The sequence below is a fragment of the Trichoderma ghanense genome (genome assembly GCF_004382785.1).
Source record: "Trichoderma ghanense strain CCMA-1212 chromosome Unknown scaffold_0, whole genome shotgun sequence".
Taxonomy (NCBI): Eukaryota; Fungi; Ascomycota; class Sordariomycetes; order Hypocreales; family Hypocreaceae; genus Trichoderma; species Trichoderma ghanense.
In genome coordinates, this window is record NW_027395663.1 from 1,209,301 (window position 1) to 1,233,285 (window position 23,985).

Consider the following 23,985-nt stretch of genomic DNA (forward strand, 5'->3'; position numbering starts at 1 on the left):
TACGCGTTCCTCTATTCAGACTGGGATCTTACATGTGTTGGAGTAGTTGCTTACTTATCTACTCACTCTTGTGAAAACTCACCATCACGGTAAATAGCAAGAAAGCACAAGACATCAGACAACATAGAGAATAGACGTCAAGTGAGGCAAGCAAAAAGGCAGTGTTATTAAGTCAATTCATCACTATCATTATATATCCCGTATTTATAGCCGTCATGGTAAATGCCCTTCCAGATCCGTGAGACACGTACACAAACAAAAAAAGAAGGAGAGAAAACAAACAGCATCCGCCAGCTGTAACCAAGACGTCCCTTTGTCGTCAAACAATGAAGCAATCTACACGTCATATCCAAGCCAAAAAAAAAAAACATTCTTCTTTCTTCCAAGTCCAAGCAAAGACACAACATGCGTTTAAATCCCATGTATTCATTAAGTCGTGACTTCGTCCGTCTTTCCATTGAACAACTCATCCCTCCCCTCTCGACCAGCTTCGCACGTTTCTTTTCTCATGTAAGCGTGGCTAGCATCGCTCGCATGCGTCCAGGGCCAGGACCTATGAAAAGGGGAGGCTCCGGGTCAGCTTTGCCAGCTCGAGAAGAAAGAGAAGAAGAAAAAGAAAGTCAGAGGGAAAGCGAGCGGCGCACCTTATCGGTATTTCGGCACGCTGATGGACATCCTACCTTTCTTGTCCTTCTCGATGCGCGCCGGCTTGTGGCTCGCGATGCGCTCGACCTGCTCCTCGTAGACGACCAGCTCGCCGTTGGGCAGCCTCTCGGTGCGGATGACCTCGCGCTCGCCGCTGACGCGCGGCCGCACGGCCAGCTCCTTCTCGAGGGCGCGGATCTCGGCGCGGATCTCCTTGCCGCTGCGGGATCGCGACCGGTGGCGCTCGACGAGCTGGTAGTCGCTGCTGCTGCCGCCCAGGCCGAGCCCGGCGCCGCCGCCGCTGCCGTGGCTGCTGTGCCGCGAGTGGCTGTGGCGGTAGTGGCTGCGGCGGTAGTGGCGATGAGTGTGGTGGCGCGAGTGCGAGCGGTGCCGGCTGCGGCTGCGGCTGCGGCTGCTCGACGACCGCGAGCGGTCCCGGTACACCGTCTTGTCGACGAGCTCGGCGGCGTCGCGCGGCGCGGCCTCGATGATGACGGGCGGAGGCGGCGCGGGGGCCGACACGACGATGGTCTGGGGCTGGGGCGGCGGAGGCGGAGGGGGGGCGGGCGTCTCGTGGTGGATGATGAGCTCCTCTCGACGCTCGCGGACGATGTCCTCTTCTCGGCGGTCGCGAATAATGTCCTCTTCGCGGCGCTCGCGGACGAAGTCACCGGCTGAGGAGCGGGCAGCAGAGACTTCCAGCTCGCCTGATGAGTGTGAGGTCAGCATCGTGAAAGGATCAAACGGGGGAGGAGTCGACTTACTGCTCTTGTACTCTTCGCTGAGCTTCAGCAGGTAGTCAATGTTGGCTTGACCAAGTGCTTTCTGAACGACAATGACGTTGCCCTACATGACAGGTTTGTTAGTTTCTTCGACTTTTCGACATCCTGTCAAGCAAAGGACACACCTCTTCCACAAAGGGATACCCGATATCGATCAAGGCCCGCTTCGACACCAGCCTCAGGGGAATCCGCGTCTTGCCCTTCTTCGGATACTCGCTCTTGGAGCTCTTGGCGCTCTTGACGGTCGTGCCACCGCTGCTGCTGCTGCTGCTCGAGCTGCTGCTACTGGCGCTCGACGACCGGCTCGACGACTTGGACACGCGGGATCGGCCGCGGCGGTGGTGGCTCCTCTTGGTCGAGCGCGAGTCGCGGCTGCGGCTGCGCTTCTCCTTGACCTTGTCCTTCTCCTTCTCCTTCTCGCGGATAATCTCGCGCTCGACGATGCGCTCGGCGGGATACCGCGGCAGGGGTTCGTCCATGTGGTCGTGCTCGACGTGGATGTCCTCGTAGAAGCGCTCGTCGTACCTCCGGGCCGGCGGCAGGCCCCGCGTCTTGGGCAGGGGGATGGGCGTGTACTTGGGGGCGTGATAGTCCTCGCGCAGCATGTCCTCCCGGCGGATGTCCTCGCGGCGGGCCGGCGGCGGGAACTCCTCGCGCTGGTCGAGGAACCGCGGCAGCGGGCGGCGGTCGTAGGTGTCGAGGGACGACTGGCGGCGGAGCAGCGTCGGGCGGCGCGGCGAGGAATCGCGCAGGTACTCGCGGTCGCGCTCCTTTTCCATGACGACGCGGCGGTCGAACGAGTCGCCGCGGATCTCGGACCGGCGGTCGAAGCGGTCGAAGCGGTCGTCCTCGTAGAAGCGCCGGTCGCGGGCAATGTCGTCCTCGTAGGATGTGCGGCCGTACTTGCGGTCGAAGCGCTCGTCCGAGTGGTCGCGGTGGCTGCGGCCGCCGCTCATGAAGACGCGGTCTCGTTCCTCCTCGACGAAGCGGCCTCTCTCGCGGTCGCCACTGAGGCGATCCCGCTCCCAGCGATCTCCACGGCTAGCCATGGCTGTGTGTGTGTGCGTGTGTGTGTACAGGTTGCTGAGGAAGAGGCTGGGCGGAACAAGAACCGGGCTTGCGTTATATCGCTCTCTTTGTTTGTTTAAGCGGTGAACTTGGAAAAATAACAAGTAACAAAACAGGATACCGGCTGTTTTAGAAAAAGAAGGGTCCCGAAGCTCGCTCTGCTGCCTCTGAACTGGCTGTACGAGATGAAAGAAACGAGAGAAAAAAAGACGGCGACACAACGACCAAAAGAGAGAGTGAGAGAGAGCCAAAGGGGGGGCCCAACGCTCAACACGCCCGGCTATATGAAATCACTCGCCCTTCCTTTCTGTCCGTCCCAGCTGCTGCGAACTGATGGAAGTGGGCGGCGATGACGTTTGGGTGTGCTGAGCCCCGCTTGAAGGGCCTTTCCAGTCGGTTCCAGGATTTTGTGACAGGGGTTGCTTGTCCTCTGGACGCTGTTTCCGCCTGGATGATGCTAATGAGACAGGCGGAGAGATGCTAGTGGCCAGCCTGAGGCCCCCCGTGATGATAAGCCACAGGTGAGGTCACGGACAAGGAGGGGGGAAGAAAAGCAGGGAGGAGGGGGATCGAAGTGTTTCGCTGAAGGTTTTCTTTTTGGGCGGCAGAAGGTGTGAGTGAGGGAGCGCTGGTGTGATGCTCGTGATGATGGAGACCGGAGGGAGTGTGGCTGGTGATGGCGTGAGAATGGTGTTGATGCATTTTCATGGAGGCTTATCCACCCCGTGGATGAATATATACGGTTTCTGATTGTTACAATACGGAAACAAAGAGTCACAGAACCGGGAATAAAGAAACCTCAGAAACAAGAGGCCACGGGAGACGCGTCCGCAGGTTAGCAGGAGCCCTCATGTGGCTCTGCATCCATACAAAACGTGAGCCCGCCATTTGGTCATTTTCTCTGCTCAGGTGAGGACGGCGGGGACCCCCGGTGACATTTTTGGCTGGCTGGTCGAACGGCACAAAACGTCCAAGACACCAAGCCATCCATACCTGCGAACAAGGACAAGGACAAGGGAACATCTGCCGACCTGTGGGAGAATAAACTTGCACCCCCACTGGGTTCGCTGTCACCAAGGATAACCTGAAAAGAGGAGCAAACGAAGGCAAAACGAAAATCAAGGCTTTTTAGCTGCATTATGGGGATGGAGATGTGTGTGTTCAGCGGAGGACCCCCTGCATGACAAAGGAGCATGGACCCTTGTGTGGCCGAGGAGCGGTTTCGGTTGAAGAATTGCTTTGAGGAGGAGGAGAAGTGCTTTGAAGAGAGGTGAAAAGGATGCTGTTTTCTGCTTTGGTGAAGTGACCAAAAGATGAGTCAAAGATGGATGAAAGTAGCTGAATATGAATGAGTGGCTAATGATGAATATGAGTGAGTGAGCGAGTTATGAAACATTGTGAAGCAAGATAAAGACAAAGACCGGGGATGTGACTGCTCACCTCACAGAGAGGCCTCTCAGCTGGCAACATCAAACTCCACCAGCAACAAGGCCCTCGAACTCAAAGGATGCTGCCACACTCCGTAATTACTGTACCTTACTCTAGCAACACTGCATAATACGAGACTTGTTCGATACGGAGTGCATTCGACCGACCTTACTCGACAACGCCTAGAACCAGCCCCCCCAAGAAACTCTCCGGAGTCCAGAAACCCAATAGACTGCCAGTCCCCCATCATCACTCACATCTCCCCTGCATATGGCCCAGCGCATCGACAGCGAACACGACGAAGAAAGAAGCCTTCCATTCCCTGCAGCATCTTTCGCGAGCTCCGGAAGGCGGAAGAGGACCGATTGTGCAGTTGCAGTCCCGTCTCGTCTCATTGGGCCGGCAAATCAAATCAAATCCATCTTGACATGCGCGCTGCCCGTCCCACTGCGTTTACGGTACGGTGGGTTTCTGCCCCTTGAACTTGCTGTGCCTTTGCGGGTTTGTTCTTTGGGATGCTGTTTGGGGTGGTTGGATGGCTGGGAATATTGAAGGCTTTTTGGGCTGGATGCGGGTCGGGGATCATGCATTGCTGCCCGTTGGGGTCAGGCCATTTCCCTTGCTTTCTTTGTCTGTACGCGAGGGTTCGCTGGCGACGCAAAGGAAAGCTGAGAAAAGGGGCTGAAGGCGTTTGAGATGGGGAAAAGAGACGGAGGAAAAGCAACAATCATGCGAGCTGTTCTGTTCTGCAGTCTGTCTTGATGTGGTTTGTTCACGCAGAAGTTCAATTGGATTTCCCGAATCGGGAGTTGTTTGCAGAAGTTGCCTTTTTTGGCCACGTACCTGCGGTGTACCGCCAGTGATGTTCACTTACACGCGAAGCGACGCAACTCACATCTTCTCTGCGAGAGAATCACAATATCGCTCTCCTCCAGCAGTGAAGAATCTCTTTTTTTCTTCTTACTTTTAGACTCAGAATAGGGCTACCTTGTCAAGATTCAACCATGCCACCAAGCATCCTTCCATCGTCTCACTCAACTCATTGCTCGTTCCAACGTCAATATCCAAGACAAAAAAAAGCCACGCCCTACCCAAGCTTCCAAGCATCATCATCCGCTCAGCAGCCAGCGTAAATGGCATTGGCATACAACGCATACGTATCGGCATGATTCAAGTTCTGCGCCGCACTCAAGCTCTGAACAAAGTTATACCCGTAGCCGCCGTAGTCCTGCGTGCCCTTGACCTGCGTCAGGTGCGTAACCTCATGAATGTTGGTCGTGGCCTGGTCCTGGGCGTGGCACGACCGCGTCAGCGCCGGCAGCGCGCTGAAGTACAGGTTGCAGTAGACCATGAGGCTGCCGCTGGGCAGCGTGTAGGCCAGCACGCCCGACGAGCACGAGCTCAGCACGTCGGAGCAGTAGTAGCTGGCGACGCCGCTGCTGGTCGAGCTGCACTCGGACGCGACCCGGCCGAAGACGCCCGAGACGGTGCTGCGCACGCTGCTCGACGACGACTTGAAGTACTCGGACAGCTTCGACGCCGAGCCCGACGCGGCGGCCTGCTGGGCGGCCGAGGCCAGCGACTGGCAGTTGCGGAGAGCCGTCTGCGTCACGGACAGCTTGCTGCCGGAGCAGTCGCTCTGCACGCGGGTGCGCTTCTGGTGGAAGGCCAGGCGGCGCGCGGAGGCGGCCTCGCCGTCGACGTCGACCTCGATCGTGTTGGTCTCAAAGGGCACGGAGCCGACGAGCTCGGTCGAGTCCTCCTGGGCAAAGGAGAAGGCGCCCGTCGACTGGATGTCGTATTTGCCGCCCACGGACAGGTCGTGGGCCTCGGCAATGTCAAACGTCACCTCGATGGACTCGCCCGCGGGGATGCTCTGGAAGGCGTCCTCGTCCAGGTTCGCGGTGGAGATGCGCTGCCGGATGCCGTCAAAGGGGACGGTGTGCTCTGGGCCATATGTTAGCACGACGGCAATTTGAGTAGCTCAAGGAGGCTTGACAGATCAAGGTGACATGATAGATCAAAGACGTATGACAAGAGCAAGCAGAACACACCTCCAGAGCTAATCTTGACCTTCTCAACAGGGCTGCTGTCCAGGATCGTGCCAGTCTTGAAGATCTTGAGGTTGTTCTTGCCAGTGTTGGTGATGACAGCCTTGATCTCAGCGTTGCCGGCGCTCTCGAGCTTGATGTCGAGGGGCGTGGGAGCCTTGCCGGGGGCGGCTGAGGCCAGGGCGGCGAGGGCGATGAGGCCGGAGATGAACTTCATCTTGAGGACGGAGCAGGTGCGATTGGATGAGATGCTTGGAGGCAATGGAGAAATTGCATCTTCAAGACTGGCGATCGGTTGCCCCTATTTATAAGTGAAGTCGAGTGATGATAACGGCGACTTCCGGTCGAGGGATTATCATGGTCACGGTTCAGGGGGGTTTCCTTTCGCTTAGAGCGTCGAACAAAGGTTCTTCTTCCCCATCTTGATCCTACCATCATCATCATCATCATCATTACCATCCTTACCATCAGTCTGTTGTAATGGCCAAGCAGGGGTTTTGCATGACTGACTTCAACTTACACAGCCTCTCGATTGCCATCCCGCGGAGGAGTGGTAGCTGTCTGTTTCCTCTTTTGCCATGTTGTATCCAAAAGAACCCATGGAAGATAGAGCTCTCTCACACCATGACCAATCGAACTTCCTTATTAGGGAGAGAATCCGTCTGGCGAGAGGGCGGAATGCCAAGGTGAAGCATAACCCTTTGTCAGCCGTGATGCCCAACTACAACCGTATCAAACGTATAGGCATTGCTGTCAGCAACTATTCGCTTCAAGCTTAACAGTATCAGCAAGACTGTAAAGATTTCTGCTGTCTATCTATATTGACTGTCTGTGCTGCGTACTGTCTGATCGCTTATTCAAGCCTTCAAGACGCTCTCTCTTGACTCTGCTCGAGGATTACCGCGATACTCCTAGCATGTACGCTGCGATCCGGATAAACTTGACACGCGGCAAACAGCGGTTCTCTTCTCCAACGGCGACGTCCTTCGAGGCAGCGAGATATTTAGCCTTCTAAATTGATTCCATCGGCATGCCTTTGCCGATCCGACAGGCCGTCTAGGACGATTGTGAAGGGCATTATCAGGTCCCAACCACTCATACAGCTTCCCCCACCCTCCCTTCGATGCCAAGCGACAAAGCGTGAAACAAACGATATGCCGAATGAAGAGCTTCCTGAATTGGTCGTACATCCCCGGATACGCGGAAAACTCTGGGGCATTATGAAGTAGATTTTGTGGTGGTAGTCTAGTCTAGTATGGAGCTGCAGACGGACTCTGTAACCGTAACTCGTATTCTCATGGACGCTGGCAGTGCCAACGGACTTGGCGCTTGTGAGGTTCTGCCGACATATATGCCAAGACCGGAGTAGGTGATTTGTCTTTTCTTATCAGTTACAATGTAAACACAGATCCCGTCGGTGGGATATATGGGATATGGCTTGCACTGTTGTAGTGTGCTGTAGACGGTTAAGAAGAGACTGGACGACTTCGGTATACGCACTTGGATCATGATACAAACACGCATTCGAGATGGAACCAGTCTCAGAAAACATGTCATCTCATAGACTCTAGATACATGTCAGAGGCCGTTTTTGTGAGGTTCCGGCGACTTCCGCCGAGCGGACTCCGTGGATCGTTGGTATTCGCGGAGTCTTCTTTTGCTGCATCCTCGGCATCTATGAGACTCAATTGACTTCATCTCATTATCTATAGACTCGGCGACAGAACCAGGGCACAAGTACATCCTGTCGACGCACCCACCAGATCTCCGCTCGATCGGCTACGCAACCGGGTCGCATCGCAATGGGGACGTGGCGATTTATAGCCCGCCAAGATTCTAAGCTTGCCGAAGACGCTTAAATTTGTTATTCCCCTCGTGAGACCTTCCTCTTTAGGCTTCTTTATCCAAAATACCGGCTCCCCTCGGTGGAGGTGCTTGAGAGGTTGTTGCGAGATGCCGTCGTTTGTGGCGGTCTTGGCCGGGAGATGTGCCCAACAAGGAAGCTCGTCCCGTCTGATAGGTTATCGGGTCTGTTTACGTTGTTCGTCTTGACGTTGTGCGTTTGAGGAGATGAAAGCTCTGGTATGGTGAGTGTTTAGCCGCCTGGGGGTTACATGCTTGGCAGAGAGGCGTTATTGCCGAGTGTTGCGATGTTGTTGGGGTAGGATATCCTTGCCTGGCTGGAGTCACGGAGCGGTCCACTTGGCAGCAATCTACATAGGTACGTGAGATCGTAGGCGTGACGATCCTGGGTATCTCTCAACCCAGATCTCAATTAGGAGCTTATAGTAGACACGCTTTAAAGCCGTCTCATATGACTACGCTCAGTGAGTTGCTTGGTGGTCCAATATCTCCGTTGGCTACACTAAGAATACGCTTCAAAGCAAGCATAATGTAAGGTTAAGAGCACCCCTTAAACCTTGTTTCTAGCTCCCCCATCTATAACCGAGCACTATTCCACTAGTTTATGTGCAAAAGTGCCCTGCATAACGCTTTCAGTTGCCTAAAGAAGAAGCTCTTTTGCGACAGAGCGGGCTGTATATCCCGGAGGCGACCGTCCGAGGTGTGTAGGATGCATCGGTCAGTGTGAATTGTTTCGATCAGCGGCTTCATACACCGTTCTTGTTTATTTTTAATGATGAACAAGTCATTTTGATCAGAGTTCAGTCAAGGATTATGTTTGGCGTTGATGGGGCGAGCAATGATCTTTTGTTTGATACCGTGTGTGTAGATGGAGGCGATGTTTGATAGCGGTTACAAAAGTTACTACCAGATGAGTAGAATTTCTCACAGTCAGTAAGGTAGGAACAACTTGACATCATCAACAATCAGATTCAAAGTACAAAGTAGAAACAGTTAGAATCACCGACCTCAATCCACCCCGCGTTCAACGAAAAGCACACACATTCACTCCCATTTACCAAGATTCATGCTTCTGCTTCCATGAAAGTGCGCCCTGGTAGGGAAGCTGGAATCCATTCAATATCCCATCATCATCAACTTTCGATGAGCTTCGTCCACAGTCTTAATATCCGCTCCATCCTCGGGTTGAGCCTGTTCATCACATTTGCTAGTTTCTTTCTCTGGCCAGCTACTTCAATGGAGAACCTCGGCCACAAATCGAATCCTATCGACCGTCTCCGCGTGGCGATCAAGCAGACCAAGATCTCTCCTCCCACCATCACCAGCACTGTTTTCAACGACAATCCATATCCCGTCACCATTCTGGTGTACAACTCGCCGTTGGACACAGCCGCGCCAACCATCGGCCTGCTGACCATTACGCCTGACGGCTCGGCACAGCCTCTTGAGTTGCCTCGGATTCAGCTGCGCAGGGAATGGCCTCCCAAGACGGAGTCTCTCGTTCAAATTGGGCCTGGTGAGAGCCAATCTGCAGAAATTGTCTTGAAAGAGTTTATCACTTCGCAGCTGGAGAAGAAGGCTTCTGTTGTTCTCAAGGGTAACTGGCATATGGTATGGAACAAGCAGAAGGATGAGATTACTGTCGAGATGTTGGAACAGGCGCAGCAACAGCCGAATCCAGACATGTTTACTGGCGCTTTTTCTACTGAAAGCTTGGAGATAACAGTTGCCTAGATGACTTCAGTTACTCTATACTTATGATTAATGTATCATGCCGATGATTGTGGTTGAGTGCGAGCCGGACTCTTCATGGATCGGGGTACTTTGTACCTTGATTTCCTCCCGCTTAGGCGGGTGGCTTTCAGCACCAAGACACCGCCATTGTTAGTGCGTGTACAGAAGACCCGACATTTTCGGGCTTGAATGAATTCCCTTCCGTCATCAAAGCGATTGCGGCCAACGAAAGAATCTCGGCACCACAGAACAAAGGACAGATGCGCGCATCATTCGTCCGCCGCCATGAGTATTGCAGCGCTCCTGGCGATAAATGAAGCGTCACTCCAAGCTTCCCACATCCTCTCTCCCGTCCCCGTCTCCTAGAATCTCGTCCTTCTGGAAGGATGAATCGCGAACCAACCGTCACACCGGACACGCCCATGCCAAAAGGCTACGGTTTCCTCAGAAAGGGCAATCCGTTCATGACAGCGCTCTGCCGCCGAAAGGCGCACGAGGCCAGAAAGACGCTGTACGTTGTCTCCAGCCGCGGCAAACAGCAAGGTCTCAGGGCGCCAAAATGGATCCTCCACCAGGTCTTCTCCGAAGAAAAGGCAAGCCGCGAGAGGAGGCGAGGCGCCGTTGAGAGGCGCGACGCGGCCACGCAGGATGCGTTTGAGGCGGCCATTCTGAGGACCTTCCCCAGGATTCCAAAGCAGGATCTGGCGACGATCCTCAAACGCACTCTCAGAAAGCGCAGCGGCCGAGTTGGCCGTACGGGAACGCTGGACTTGGACAAGAAGGCCTATCTAGCGGTGCAGGCACATGTCCGTCACTGCCACACGGATTACGATAGGCTTACCGAGACCCGGGACCGGGAGGCTGCCAGGAGAGCGATCCGGGACAAGGTGTCCGAGCTCTTGGTCGAATGGGGTGGCAAGCCAGCAGCATCGAAAACAGAAGACAACAGGGACTCGATCAACGACAAGCGAGAGAATCGGGAAATTCGGGCACCTCGAGAGGCCATGGCCCGGACGGCTCAACGCCTTGTTGCACGCACGTCTTCTGTGTCGAAGCTCAAACAGCCGCCGAAACAGATTCGGCCCTCCAGGATAGGAAAGTTAGGAAAGCCACAGCCTCAACCGCAACCAGTGGTGATCGATTTGACGCAAGACGATGAAGACGGCTCCGAGGAAATCGCATCGGCAAGTCGAGCGTCTTCCGAGGATGAGCACCGGGATTCATCAGGCCAGGAAGGAGATGACGACTCGTATGAGCTGTCCGACGCGGTGGGCTCTGACGGAGATTACGAGCTTGACAGCGACTGGCTGTCTGATTGAGAGCGTTGTCGTTGAGGTTGTGGATATATGAACGAGGCTGTTTGATGGCACATAGAGCTGTGTTTCCTTTTGTTCTTTGCGCGATTAGCATAGCGACAGGTGATCAGACTATCAGTAGGTCTTGACCATTTGAGTGAATATTCCACCCTAGATATCGTGTCTCTGTCTTGGGGCATAACCCTGCTCTCTGGGGTGAAGTGACGTGCATTTCGTTATTCGCATCTCCATCGTCAATCAAAGCCAGAGTGGAGAGCTTACAAATGAGGGCAAAAGTGTCGAGTACCGGCTGTACCCTGTCCGCCAAAGTTAGTTCCTAAGCCACCCCGAGCCCTGACGGTTAGCACCTCTGCTCCGTATTATAGGGCCCTTCCCGGCCCTCTCTGGCGCTGGCCACGGCTCGCTTCCCGCCTCTAGCGCCTCCAGCCGCCGTAAATTAGCACCACCATCAATTAACCCCACGTGATGGGCAGCTCCTGGTCGCTCCCCTGACTGGGATGCAAATTGATGAGGTGTGGCCATGCACGTAATCTGGCAGCAACACGCTTCTGACAGCTGCGATCTGCCTCTTGGCTCTTCTCTTTCTTTCTTTCTTTCTCCTCCTCATACGCGCCTCGTGTGTCTTCTTTCTCAGTCGCTCCTTTTTGACGATATTCGCCATTTCACTCATCATTCCGTCTTCCGTTGACGAGTACATTCTTTACATCCTCAACCCTCGGGCACGTGTTGCTGTGATATGAACCCACATTGACAACACAACTCCAAGCCAGTTTCGCCCCTCTCCTCGTCATTCAACTTTGCAGCTCGCCCTTGCAAGATCCATCACCTCGGTCGAACCGATCAAATCGACGCTCGACATCCCGAGACTCACCCCAGCTCACCAGGCCGTTTCTCCAGCCAAGCTCAAACACACCACCTGCAAGGGACTCATGTCAAGATGGACACCTCCCAGAGACGAGTAAGCGGCATCCCGCGCCCTTCCCGACTGCCTCGCCCTGTCTCGGGTATCGTCCAACCGGCACCACCATCGCCAGCTGCTAGTTCCACGTCGTCACTGCGCCCAAGGGGGTCCCGTGATAGCCTGGCTGGAGATGCGTCCAGCGGCAGAGACATCCAGAACCCAAAGCTGCGAGCTTCTGCCTCTCGTGGCCAGCTGAGACCCTCCGCCAGCACTACCAACGGACGTGCGCCAGCCTTGCGGAACTCTACGTCGAATACCAGCCTTCGATCCAGTTCATCTCGCACTCCCGCTACGAAGCCCGCCGTCGCCCCAGTATCGAAGCCTGTACGAGCCGTTTCATCCTCCAACAAAAGATGGAGCACCACTACCAATGCCCCAGTGGCGCAATACAAGCCTTGGGCGGAACCGGCAGAATCGGAAAGGGACGCCTTCGAAGCGGAGGCAGACACGACAGAGCCCTCCAACGACATTCTCACCTCATACTTGAACGATCCTGCAGGCGTCCAGGATCCAATGGAGCATCACGAGTCCCCGGTTTCCTCCCCAGGAAGGAGCACGCCCCAGATCGCCTCGCCGAGGCCTTCTCTTTCCGAGCGTACAGTCGAGACTCTTTCGCAGCTGCCCTCGTCTCCTGCTTTGAGCAAAAAGTCGTCCTCGTTCTTTGACTCAATACGGCCTACATCGCGCGCCGAAAGTTCAACCTCAAGGCCGGGTTCCAGCTACACCTCCGGCGGATCTGCAGCGCATTCGTCTCGCCCGGGTTCGAGCGCAGCGGCTGACGACATAGGATTCTCAAATCCCAGAATGTCATCGGCAAATTTGTTCAATAGACGTCGTTCAGTCATCAGTAGCACCTCTGATAGAACGCCAACTGCTGCCTCCAACAGCTCGCAGAGACTTCGCCCAGCCAGTCGTGCTTCCGGAGTCATTTCAAAGCCGTCCGCCTCCATGCCGGATGTTAGAAGTCCTAGTCCGACTAAGCTGGGCAAGGCTCCAACGAAGCCTACTCCTAAACCGGCCCAAAAGGCTGCAGTCCAACCTGCGAAGAAGAGGACATCAATGTACGGCCTTAACAAGAAGGCATCGTTGCAGGCCCTTGATGCGGGTGATCATGCGGCTGCCTCATCCTCCTCATGGGACGGCACCATTGCGGCACCCGCCCCAGCGGCGAAGGAATCCGCTGCTGAGCCGGAACAGCCAACCCAAAGGTCCTCGACGGCTCTTCGGGATCAGATCGCCAAGGCAAAGGCAGCTCGGAGGGCGGCAATGAAGCAGACGCCCAGCGCTGCATCGACGACGAATGATGTGGCAGCTCCATCGAACAGTGGCTTCGACTACGACGCCGCGTTCGATGACCCCTTCAACCTGAACAAGGGCCAGGATGCTGGTCAACAAGTCCTGAAGCAACGTATTGGAGCAGCAAGAACCAGTGGGAAGCTGAATATTGCAGCACTAGGGCTGAAGGAAATCCCCGGCGAGGTTCTCAAGATGTACGACCTGGAGACCATTGGCGCCGGCGGAAGCTGGGCAGAGAGCGTTGAACTGACCAGGCTGATTGCCGCGGATAACGAAATTGAAACGCTGGACGACGCTGCATTCCCTGATCTCAGCCCCGAGGAGCTTGAGAACGACGAAGAGGGCCGCGGTAACATTTTCGGGGGGCTTGAGACGATCGACATGCACGGCAATCGGCTGGTAGCCATTCCGATGGGCTTCCGCCGCTTCACGCAATTGACCACTCTCAATCTGGTGAGTCTATCCGTGGCCCTGATGTTGATTGGCGTTGTTTATTCACATTTTCTAGTCGTCCAATCGTCTCGAAAATGGATGCCTTGAAATCATCGCGCAGATGACGGCCGTCCGTGATCTCAAGCTGGCCAAGAACAACCTCTCCGGGCCCCTATATCCCGGTCTCGCGGATTTGAGCACTCTGGAGGTGCTTGACATCCACGGCAACCAAGTGACCGCCCTGCCGCCCAACATCGAAAGGCTGTCTCGGCTGCGCGTCCTCAATCTTAGCGAGAATGGCTTTGAGTCGCTCCCGTTTGAGGGGCTCTCGAAGCTGCCCCTGACTGAGCTCGATGTGAAGAAGAACAAGCTTTCGGGAACTCTGATCGAGGAGCCGATTGGTTCCCTGCCGATGCTTCAATCACTGGATATCTCGGTGAACAGGCTGGTTCGACTTGTGCCGGCCGATGCCTCCATCAGCCTTCCCGTCGTCCACACGCTCACCCTTTCGATGAACCGACTGCAAGAGCTCCCGGATATGGCGTCGTGGACAAGCCTCATCACCCTTGCAGCGGATGCAAACAACATCTCCAGCATCCCCTTGAGCTTTACCAGCCTCGAAAAAGTGCGACAGGCCGACCTTTCCAGCAATGACATCCGCGTCGTGCCGCCCGAGATCTCCCGAATGGACAGCCTCACGACGTTGCGACTGAGCGGCAATCCACTCCGTGACAAGAAGTTTGCTTCGGCCTCGACAGACGAGATCAAGGAAGCGCTGTCGGCGCGACTGGAGCCCCCTCCCCCCTACGAGGAGCCCGTCTCCCAAGCGCCGATCGCCACCATCATCACGCCGCCAGACGCGGAGAAGAAGCAACAGCCGGACAAGGTTTCGACAATCGCCGCGGAGGATACGGATAGCAGATCAGAGGGCGACGAGGACTTTGCCACGCCTCCGACGTCTGCGCCGCATTCGCCCACCAGATCCCGCGCTCAGACCGTAGTCAAGGAGACGTGGCAGGTCAAGCCGGGCGGACTCCTGGACCGCTCGCGCACTGAAGCGTCTTCCCTAAGCCCCGAAATGTGCGCCGAACTGTCGAGGAGCTACCAGATAAGGCAGGCGCAGCTTCACCACAACCTCCTGAGCGCGTTTCCCGGATCGCTGCAGTTCTTCTCGCAGACGCTGACGTCTCTGTCCCTGGGCCACAACAAGCTCTCGGGCGAGGCCTACCTCGCTGAAGAACTGAGCCTGCCGGCTCTGACGGAACTCAACTTGAGCTCGAATACCATCACCAGCCTAGGTCCGTTGACAAAATTCCTTAAAGCACCCGCACTGGAAAAGATTGACGTCTCGCTCAATCGCCTCACCGCCCTCCCGCTGGATCTGAAGCAGAGCTTCCCCAGCCTCAAGGTACTGCTTGCGTCAAACAACCAACTAACGGAGCTTGATCCAGCTACCATCAAGGGCCTCAAAGTTGTTGATGTGTCGAGCAACGACATTGCTCACCTGGATCCTCGGCTGGGTCTGCTAGGCGGCAAGGACGGGCTCGAGCGGCTGGAGGTGGCGGGCAACCGGTTCAAGGTGCCCAAGTGGAACATTTTGGACAAGGGCACGGCCGCCACGATGAGGTGGCTCCGAGGACGCGTTCCGGCTGCCGAGATGGAAGAATGGAGAGCTGAGAATGGGGAGGACGACGACTCCGACTTGGACTAGTATGCATAAGCTCGAAGGGTTGGCTTTCGAACCCCGCCTTGCCCGATGCTCGGTTTACCTTCTACAGCAAAGGGTCTGTCCTATTTTCTGCTATTTACATTATTTTGTCAGCCCGTGACGGGGTCTGAGCTGTATATTATTATGTTGGCGGATTGCGTGTGCATAGGCAAGGGTAGATGATGTATGGAGTATGGATACTATGGAACGGTAGCATAGACAGATATACCACTTGGGCTTGCACGAAGGCGCAGGCAGTATTGATTAATCCGTAATGTATATATTTGTTACCTTGGAACAGCTGAGTTGCGAGCTGACACTTACTTATGAACAGGGAGGGGAATCAGTTACAGAAGGCTGTAGACTATCAGTATTCGGCTTTCATCCAACTTTGTCGCCATGTGAGTGAACGTAAGGCATCGAGCAGGTTTTGGAGGTACCTAGGTAGGTAGGTACTGCTACAGACTTTCATGCTTTGGGATGATATGAGCGAGGAAGGACCGTTCAAGAACACGTTCGAGCTTGGGTACTTTGGCTGTGTCGGTTCAAGATTCTTGTCCATGGTCATCTTCACTTCTAATCGCATCAACAGCTATGCCATTTGCTGCCATTATCAACATTCACCATCATCGCCCCCATCCGTGAAAGAGATTACTTTCAGTATCTTGAACGGGAGTTTGATATCATATGCACAGCAGACCACGTATCACATATCGAATATCGGATATCACTCTTCACGATGGCGTCGTCAGCCACAGGATTTGCGATGCGAAACACCAACAGGCACAGCTCAACAAGAACAGCGCCGCACAGCCCCAGACTCAGCCGCAATATCACCCCAGAAACACCAGCAATCATACCCCCATCGTACCCATGCCCGTACCCGTACCCATGGCCCACGGACGACGCGCAAGACGGCTACCACCCCGAGAACGACGGCTTCCAGAGCGAGGGGACGCCGTACGACCCGCGGGCGATTGTGCGGGTGCTGATCCCCGTGTCGATCGCCGGGTGGCTGCTGTTCGGGGTGATTTGCATCCTGTGCATCAACGGCCGCCGGGGCAAGGCGGGCCGGTGGATCCCGGAGTGGTATCTCGACTCGGAGGGGACGCGGAGGGACAGGGCGCTGGTGGTGGGCTGGTGGGCGGCGGTGATTGTGCTGTGGCCGGTGATTTTGCCGATGCTGGTTGTGGGGGAGGGGGTGAGGGTTGTGAATGGATGGTGCGGTGCTTTGAGGAGGAGGAGGGCGGGAATGTTGCAGCCGAGGGAGGGAGAAGAAGGGGACGAGGAGGAGGTTTGAGGGGAGGTTGTTGATGGGGGTGGTGGTGATATGGGGAGTTTTGGTGTTTGAGGGGACCTGGGGTTTTCTGGGCAGGTTATAGGGTAGGTGATTGGTTGGAGATTGAGTATGGATAGTAGCGCATCACTTTGGCGGCATGAGGGTAGATAGGGGATGTTGTAGGTGTGCATATACTGATGAAAAGGAACAGAAGCAAGCAGTTATGGAATTGAACAGTGATTGACACAATTTGAGAGGACAAGAAGAGAAAAAAGAGGTGATGATGAAAAATAGTTTTGAGGCATAAAGAAAGACGCTGGTTGCTGGGCCAGACACCGGACTGGGCCTAGCGCCCCGTTGCAGTCCGAGATTTTGTTTTTCCCGTTCCCGGTACTTTTGCCTTGTACTCTGCAGGCTGCACGAAATGAACGGGCTGGGATCAGGTAGGTACCTCGTACAAGTGCCACCACCCTCTTTTTCTTCCTCATTCACGCAACATCGACGCATGACCCCGTCCGACAACCACAGCTCGACTCGCTCTAGCTGTGCCTCTCCGCTGTCCGGCACGAACGTTTACAAGAGACGGGGAAGACGACGAGCATTTCGTATAGCAACAATTACAGCGACTATACGATCCAATCCGATGGGATAACAACCACTCCAGAGTACCAAGCAGACGCCTCGATTGTCTGCTGTTCGTCGCTCGCTCGGCGGTTGTAGGCCGTGCCAATTCGACCCGACGCAATCCAGTCTAGGTCGTCGCTCTTTCTGCGAGACTTGGCAGCTTAGGATTGACGATCCACGGTTCACGGGTCACGACACGCGGGTCGCGGTTCTTCAGTCACGAGGCGTGTTTGGGAGTGTCTCTTGTTTTGCTCAGACACTTCGAGGGAGACTTGAGGGCCGAATCGTGTCTGTTAGGATCCACATCCCTCTGCTTCTCTTCCTTGAGTCTGTGAGCTGCTGAGCTTTCTACGAGTAGATAGCCAGAAAGGGCAGGCTCCCGTCCATAAGTCACGTCCACTCGCTCGAACCCCGATTTCCCCTCGAATACACACAGATCACGGATACCGTGCTTCATACTCCTACATACGATGGCCTCTGACTCCGAGGTGGACGCTCCTCGCGTCAATGGCGCCGCCGAGGACCTTGTTGCCGGTGGCCTTGACCCGACGACCCCCCAAGACGTGGGCATCCATTCGCTGTCACAAACGACACTCCCGTCCACAGAGGTTCCAGGATCTCCCATGGAGGCGGGCCAATCATTCAAGACGGAGGCCGTGGACGACCGGCCGGCCGTCACCGTCATCCCGTCGTCGCTGACGCCACCGCCGTCCACGCAGGTTGCGGCCGGCAACGGCGCCTCGAGACGCACATACTCCAACTCGCAGCAGTCGACCCTCTTCTCACCGCCGGCTACCATACTGAACACGCTGCGGGAGCGAGACCTGGAGTCCGACTACACGCTTCCCGCGCCTCACCAGGTGCTCGAGGCGTCGGCGGACGAGCTGCGCGCCATGCTGCAGACGTGCATTGCCGAGAACCAGAAGCTCAAGATGGAGGCGGCGCACCACAAGCTGCAGTATAACCTCCTGAGTCTGCAAGCGGACGAGGAGTCCAAGCGCGCCGCGGTCGAGCACGACATGGTCCGCCGCGAAGTAGACGCCCTGCGGATGGCGGAGCATTCCCGGCAGGCGAAACGGGAGCTCAGCACCGCGTCCGAGTCGCTGCAGAACAAGTACTTGCAGATGAAGATGTGGTACGAATCGGCGCTGGAGGAGAAGGAGGCGCTCAGCCACAAGTTCAAGCTGGCCAAGAAGGTGATTCAGCAGAAGATGGAGGAGACCATGACGCTGGTCGAGGAGCGCGAAATGCTGCTGAACCGCATCCGGGAGAATCGCGAGCACTTTCACATGCTGTGCAGCCCGGGCGGCATCTTTCACGGCGCCCTGACGCCCAAACAAGCAATGGCGTCCACATCGCAGCCGCAGCAGCCGCAGCAGCAGCAGCAACAACAACAACAACACCACCACCATCAGCAGCATCATCATCATCATCATATGGGGACATCCCGCGCCCTGCATCGGGACGATACTGACGGAAGGGAGCACGGGCTATCGGCACTGCTGGAAGCCATGAGCCAGAGTCAAACGCAAGACAACAACGCCGCGATGGCGGCGGCGGCAGCCAATAACAACAACAGCGCGCCGTCAACGCCCATGGTCATGGCCCGGCCCGCTTCGCGGCTAGTCAGACGACACCAACGCAACGCTCAATCCATGTCCTCGCTCCCCACGACCCCAGCGAACAGACTGCGCAGCGACAGTACCGGACTGCTGCCGTCGGTGAACTTGGTGGCGCAGACGGAGCCCAGATCGCGCTATTCGCAGCGACGATTCGTCCCGACAACGCCGCCGTCCCAGAGGTCATCGCGGCGAAGGAGACGGGAGAGCACCATCTCGGTGGAGGACACGGAGGAGCTTGCTCGACAGGCGCTGGAATCAGTAAAGGCGGTGCAGTCGCTGTCATCGCGAGAGGCACCCGTTGAGGAGTTGGTCAGCTCACAAGAAGAGGAAGATCAACTTCAGGACAGCCAGGCAAGTCAGGCGGCGGCTGAGCTGCTGCGTCGGCATCCGGGCCAGGGGCACAGGGCGGCGTCATCGTCGGTCCGGGACGGCACCGCGGGGCCGGCCGAGAAATCTGCAGCCATGCACGCCAAGCTGTTTGCCGGCGGCCGAACGGCGACCGGGGCCGAGAAGCGGAAGCTGGCCGTTGATGGTGAAGCCGGAGCCGATGATGGCGAGAGCCCGCAGAAGAAGCCGAGGGCCGGTGGGACGGCCTCGGAAAGTCGTCGCGTTGGGCTCGGGATTCAGTACGGACATTAAGAGATCGATCGGATCAAAAGAGCAGAGATGGGTATCAGTTTGATCCCGTTCAGCCAAGTTGAGCTGAAGCGATGTATTTGAGATGAGTGTGATTTTTTCCATGGCCATGGCTGGGCAGTCCTGGAACTGGGTGTTTGAGTTTCCTGTGCGTTTTACTTGAGTTTTCTGTTCTTTTCTGATGAATGATGACACCATCTGTTTGCTTGACTGTGTGGGAGGTTTGTTTGAAGCGGTCAGAAAAGAATCGAGGCGGGACGGAGATGGTCGGGACGGGATCGGCTACGGGGCGTCACGGCATGACAGCACAGTTTGATCGGATCGTGCCCGGGATGATTGTGACAAGTATATAATACTGGAAAACCAAGATGTCAAGACGAATCAGCAGCAGTCAACGGAACTGTCAAGACAAAAAGGTAGCATTTCCGCACGCCTGTTCGTTGCTGTTGGTTATGTGAAAGCCGTACATGATGAGAAGGGGAGGATAAGACCTTTGCCGGCAAAGCGAGCGGAACGGCGTCATTGCCGGATCTCAGTTCCGGGCAGCTTCCCCACAGGGAGACACTGAGGGGGGGCCTCCAGCGGAACCAGCACCTATAGCCGGCAATAAAGGCATCCAATTGAGGCTGGAGGCGAGCAGTTACGTTGACCTGTAACCCCATTGCCGACAGCAACTGCCAGCAGCGGATACGGGGAGGTGGATTTTTCTGTTTAGTGGCGGGGGGGAATAGCCGGGGAGATGTAAGTTGGAAACTTGACTGCAAAGTCGATGGCAAAGGATGGCATGTAATAAAACAAGTGATTCTGTGATTTTGTCCTTTTCACCTCCTGTTGTGACACTCTCATTATTTTATTTTCTCACTCACTTTTCTCGTCCTGTAAAGCTCAAACAACTCCACCGCATAACTTCTCTCATCAGCAACGACAACAACAACACCACCAGCCACCATGTCCAAAGGGCTCGCCGCCATCCTGACCAAATCCCCCTCCGACACGGTCATCCTGTCCTCTCTCCGGACGCCCATCTGCCGCGCCTACAAAGGCCAGCTCAAAGACGCCTACCCGGAAGAGCTCCTCGCGGTGGTCCTCAAGGCCACCCGCGAAGCGATCCCTGAACTGGACGCCTCGCTCGTCGACGACGTGGGCGTGGGCGTCGTGCTCTCGGAGCTGGGGGGCTCCAAGGCGGCGCGCATGGCGCTGAACCACGCGGGCTACCCGACGGGGACGTCGCTCTTCACAGCGAACCGCGCGTGCGCGTCGTCCCTGCAGAGCATTGCGCTGGTGGCGGCGCAGATCCAGAACGGCATGGTGGACGTCGGGATAGGGGCGGGCATGGAGAGCATGACGAGGAACTACGGGAGCAGGGCGATTCCCGTGGACGTTTGGCCTGCGCTCAAGGACGAGTCGGCAGCGGAGAAGAACGTGAGGGATTGCGTGATGCCGATGGGGCTGACGGCGGAGAACGTTGCGGAGCGGTATGGCGTGGGGAGGGAGGTGCAGGACGAGGTTGCGAGGGAGTCGCACGTGCGGGCGGCGAGGGCGAGGGATCGGGGCTGGTTCGATGGGGAGATTGTGCCTGTGCGGACGAGGTTCCAGGATGTGGACAGGCAGGGGAACGCCGTGGGCGAGGCGCGTGAGATTGTGGTCACGCGGGACGACGGGATTCGGGAGGGCGTGACGACGGAGGCGCTGGCGAAGTTGAAGCCTGCGTTTAAGCCGGACGGGACGAGCACCGCGGGCAACTCGAGCCAGGTCTCGGACGGGGCGGCGGCGACGCTGCTGATGAGGCGGAGCACGGCGACGGAGCTGGGGCTGGGGCATCGCGTCATGGGCAAGTTTGTGGCCGCGGCGACGGCGGGGTGCGATCCGGACGAGATGGGCATCGGGCCGGCGGTTGTGATCCCGCGGCTGTTGAGGCGGCTGGGGCTGCGGAAGGAGGACGTGGATCGGTGGGAGATTAACGAGGCGTTTGCGAGCCAGACGGTGCATTGCCTGCGCGAGCTGGGGCTCATGGAGGCGTGGGAGAGGGGGAGGGTGAATCCGGATGGGGGCGCGATTGCGCTGGGGCATCCGCTGGGGGCGACGGGGGCGAGGATGGCGAGCACGCTGATGCATGGGCTCGAGAGGGAGGGGGGGCGGGTGGGCGTTGTGAGCATGTGTGTTGGGACGGGGATGGGCATGGCGGGCGTGTTTGTGCGGGAGTAGAAGTTGTGATATTCTAGATCTACTAGTACTAGCTATGATCGTGTACGTTACAGAGTTCATACTCGTACGACAGAATGTCGGCTCCTTAGAAAATGTGCTGCCTTTCATGTGTTTCTCAGGTCCGCCTAAAGCCCCTGACGACCCCCGTCGTTGCATCTCGCTCGACGCCTCGTCCCTTGACGACGCCTTTCCTGCCCGCGCCCTCCAGCTTCATCAACCCCAATCTCACTCTCGCATAGTCGCCAAAGAACTCGTGGGCGCGAGCGTCAGCGCCCCGCGTGACCCCGTGTCCCAGCGTGACGCCCCAAGCATCGCCCACGCGAATGGCATGGGCGTCCGGCCTCCTGTCGGGCTGCAGGAGGACCGAGTATATGCAGCCGGTGTAGAGCACCGCGGTGTCCGACACGTTGGCCGGAAAGTCCCAGCTCTTGCCATCCACGGAGAGGGGATGCCAGGGCGTGACGAGCAGCGAGCCGCCGACGCGACAGAGCGTCTCGCTCGATACCTTTGTCTTGAGCACCATGGCCACCTTTCTCGGCCCCAGGGGCGTGCGCACGCGAGAGCCGGCCTTGAGCTTTCGGATCTCCGTCACCCTGCCCGAAGCCAGTTCCACGGCGGTCGAGCCGGCAAAGCACACGCCCGACGAGTTGCGGTAACTGGCCATGGACAGAGGCGGAGAAGCGTGAGATCGGGTTCCACCGCTTCTGCTGCTGCTGCTGCGGCGGCGGCGGCTCAGACCGACTCTGGACGGCTCGGGGGCCGGGATGCTGTCAAAGGCGGCGTCCAGGCGGTCGCGGCAGGCGATGAAGAGCGGGCTCTGGGAGCCGAACTGCAGCGGCGCCGCGTCCTTGAACGAGTTGCAGATCTGGCGGCCGAGGGCGTTTGCGTACGACGGGAGGAAGTGCCGGCCCCATTTGGTGAAGAAGCGCGGCGTCGACAGGGCGAGGCTGATTTGGCCCCTGGGATGCTCTCCGCAGAGGTCTTCGAGTAGCGACTTGTTTAGGTCGTCGGTGAAGTCGCCGCTGGGCAGGGTCTTGATGAGTTGCGACAGCTCTTGGCGCTTCTCGATTTGTTGCTTGGCGAGGGTCAGGGACTTGTATTCTCCGTCGGCTGCGAGGGGGAATAGGGTCGAGAGGAAGCTGAGGACGAGGGCTCGCGATTCGTGGTACGCTGTCTCAGCGGCGGAGGGAGCAGCCACCACCGTGTCGAGCGTATTGCTTCCGCCGAGTTGTGCTGAGACTGTTGCTGCTGCTGATGATTTCTCTGCCTCCTGAAAGGTGAGAGTCGCGTCAAGTATGACCGAGTCTGAGGCCTGCTTTTCCTGTGCAAGGCCCCTGAGACGGAGCCAGAGGTCGCGCGACTGCCCGTACTGAATGTTTCCCAACGCTATGGTCAGCTTCTTCTGCCGATGGTCAAATTCCTCCGGAGCCTGCCTGTCGACGGCGTCACCAGTCGTCTGTTCGACCTTGACCGGGGCTGCGTATCGGAGAGTCAACGAAGCGTTGGTTGCAAACGTCGACTGCAGATTGGCAACGGCGTGGACAAAGACGGTCCCAATCATGCCCGCGTCCGGGATGAAGGCGTAGTTTCCGCCGCTGAACTCGGCAATGGACTTGAGCAGCCCGGACCGGAGAGTGTATCCAAAGCCAAACGTGTGGATCGTGGCCGGCAGCGGAGGCATGGCCCTCAGCTTGGGGATGTACCCCTGGGGCGGGCACATGTGGTTCGGCTCTCCGTCTGTGAGCACCATCATGGCCGGCACCCGGTGGCTGGGGCTCGGCTCCTTGGTGAAGAGCTTGATGGCGTCCAGCATGCCGTGCCAGAGGTTGGTCGAGCCCAGTGGTCGTAGGGCCTTGATCCTCTCGCGGGCCTGCTCCTTGTTGCTGTCTGTCATGGGTTCAAGGCACTGCACCACCTTGGACTCGGTCTCGAATGTCACGATTCCCAGACGGTCTCTTTCGTCCATGGTTTCGATGATTGTGAAGGCCGCATGCTTGGTCAGGTCCAAGACGGACAGGCCTGTTTCTTCGCCTCCTTCGCCGGGCACTGGGGCCGCTGCGCACATGCTTCCAGAGACGTCAATCACCAGGACAATGTCACAGGCCACATGGCCGATGGGCTTCGAGGGCTCCTTGGGAGGCTGAATCTTGACAAGAAGAGCATCCTTGGAGGCGATGTGATGGAGTTGAAGGTCGACAGGACCAGAGTGGGCATCGTAGGGAGGCGGATCCGATTCTGCTTGCTTGGGCTTGTCCTCACTGAGGGAGAGCTGCTCGAGCTGGGGGTGGACCAGCGGAACGTCGGAAGACTGATGGTGTTTGTTGAGGTTGGTCAT

General features: G+C 56.9%; 9 protein-coding genes across 9 annotated transcripts; 5 read left to right on the forward strand and 4 right to left on the reverse strand.

The window, feature by feature from the left end:
* Window positions 1-645: 645 nt before the first annotated feature.
* Window positions 646-2,476, reverse strand: CCMA1212_000424 (uncharacterized protein; the record flags this gene model as incomplete). Its single annotated transcript, XM_073697892.1, has 3 exons — window positions 646-1,352; window positions 1,410-1,491; window positions 1,553-2,476. 3 exons carry the CDS (start codon window positions 2,474-2,476, stop codon window positions 646-648), a joined length of 1,713 nt encoding a protein of 570 aa, XP_073563581.1.
* A 2,564-nt stretch (window positions 2,477-5,040) lies between these two features.
* CCMA1212_000425 (Neutral protease 2-like protein) lies at window positions 5,041-6,191 on the reverse strand (the record flags this gene model as incomplete). Its single annotated transcript, XM_073697893.1, has 2 exons — window positions 5,041-5,870; window positions 5,978-6,191. 2 exons carry the CDS (start codon window positions 6,189-6,191, stop codon window positions 5,041-5,043), a joined length of 1,044 nt encoding a protein of 347 aa, XP_073562820.1.
* A 2,789-nt stretch (window positions 6,192-8,980) lies between these two features.
* On the forward strand, window positions 8,981-9,571 carry CCMA1212_000426 (uncharacterized protein; the record flags this gene model as incomplete). Its single annotated transcript, XM_073697894.1, has 1 exon — window positions 8,981-9,571. One exon carries the CDS (start codon window positions 8,981-8,983, stop codon window positions 9,569-9,571), a length of 591 nt encoding a protein of 196 aa, XP_073563579.1.
* A 386-nt stretch (window positions 9,572-9,957) lies between these two features.
* CCMA1212_000427 (uncharacterized protein) lies at window positions 9,958-10,890 on the forward strand (the record flags this gene model as incomplete). The annotated part of the gene is made up of 1 exon (XM_073697895.1): window positions 9,958-10,890. One exon carries the CDS (start codon window positions 9,958-9,960, stop codon window positions 10,888-10,890), a length of 933 nt encoding a protein of 310 aa, XP_073563580.1.
* Window positions 10,891-11,692: 802 nt separating this feature from the next.
* On the forward strand, window positions 11,693-15,287 carry CCMA1212_000428 (Leucine-rich repeat-containing protein 40; the record flags this gene model as incomplete). Its single annotated transcript, XM_073697896.1, has 2 exons — window positions 11,693-13,597; window positions 13,653-15,287. Coding segments are annotated over 2 exons (3,540 nt in total), but the record flags the coding sequence as incomplete, so codon positions are not given.
* A 736-nt stretch (window positions 15,288-16,023) lies between these two features.
* On the forward strand, window positions 16,024-16,584 carry CCMA1212_000429 (uncharacterized protein; the record flags this gene model as incomplete). The annotated part of the gene is made up of 1 exon (XM_073697897.1): window positions 16,024-16,584. One exon carries the CDS (start codon window positions 16,024-16,026, stop codon window positions 16,582-16,584), a length of 561 nt encoding a protein of 186 aa, XP_073563583.1.
* Window positions 16,585-17,623: 1,039 nt separating this feature from the next.
* On the forward strand, window positions 17,624-21,650 carry CCMA1212_000430 (3-ketoacyl-CoA thiolase 2, peroxisomal; the record flags this gene model as incomplete). Its single annotated transcript, XM_073697898.1, has 2 exons — window positions 17,624-19,392; window positions 20,389-21,650. Exons 1-2 carry the CDS (start codon window positions 17,658-17,660, stop codon window positions 21,648-21,650), a joined length of 2,997 nt encoding a protein of 998 aa, XP_073562925.1. The 5' UTR covers window positions 17,624-17,657.
* On the reverse strand, window positions 20,361-21,515 carry CCMA1212_000431 (uncharacterized protein; the record flags this gene model as incomplete). The annotated part of the gene is made up of 1 exon (XM_073697899.1): window positions 20,361-21,515. One exon carries the CDS (start codon window positions 21,513-21,515, stop codon window positions 20,361-20,363), a length of 1,155 nt encoding a protein of 384 aa, XP_073562924.1.
* A 115-nt stretch (window positions 21,651-21,765) lies between the features above and the next one.
* Window positions 21,766-23,985, reverse strand: CCMA1212_000432 (uncharacterized protein; the record flags this gene model as incomplete). Its single annotated transcript, XM_073697900.1, has 1 exon — window positions 21,766-23,985. The coding sequence occupies one exon, from the start codon at window positions 23,983-23,985 to the stop codon at window positions 21,766-21,768; it is 2,220 nt and encodes a 739-aa protein (XP_073562927.1).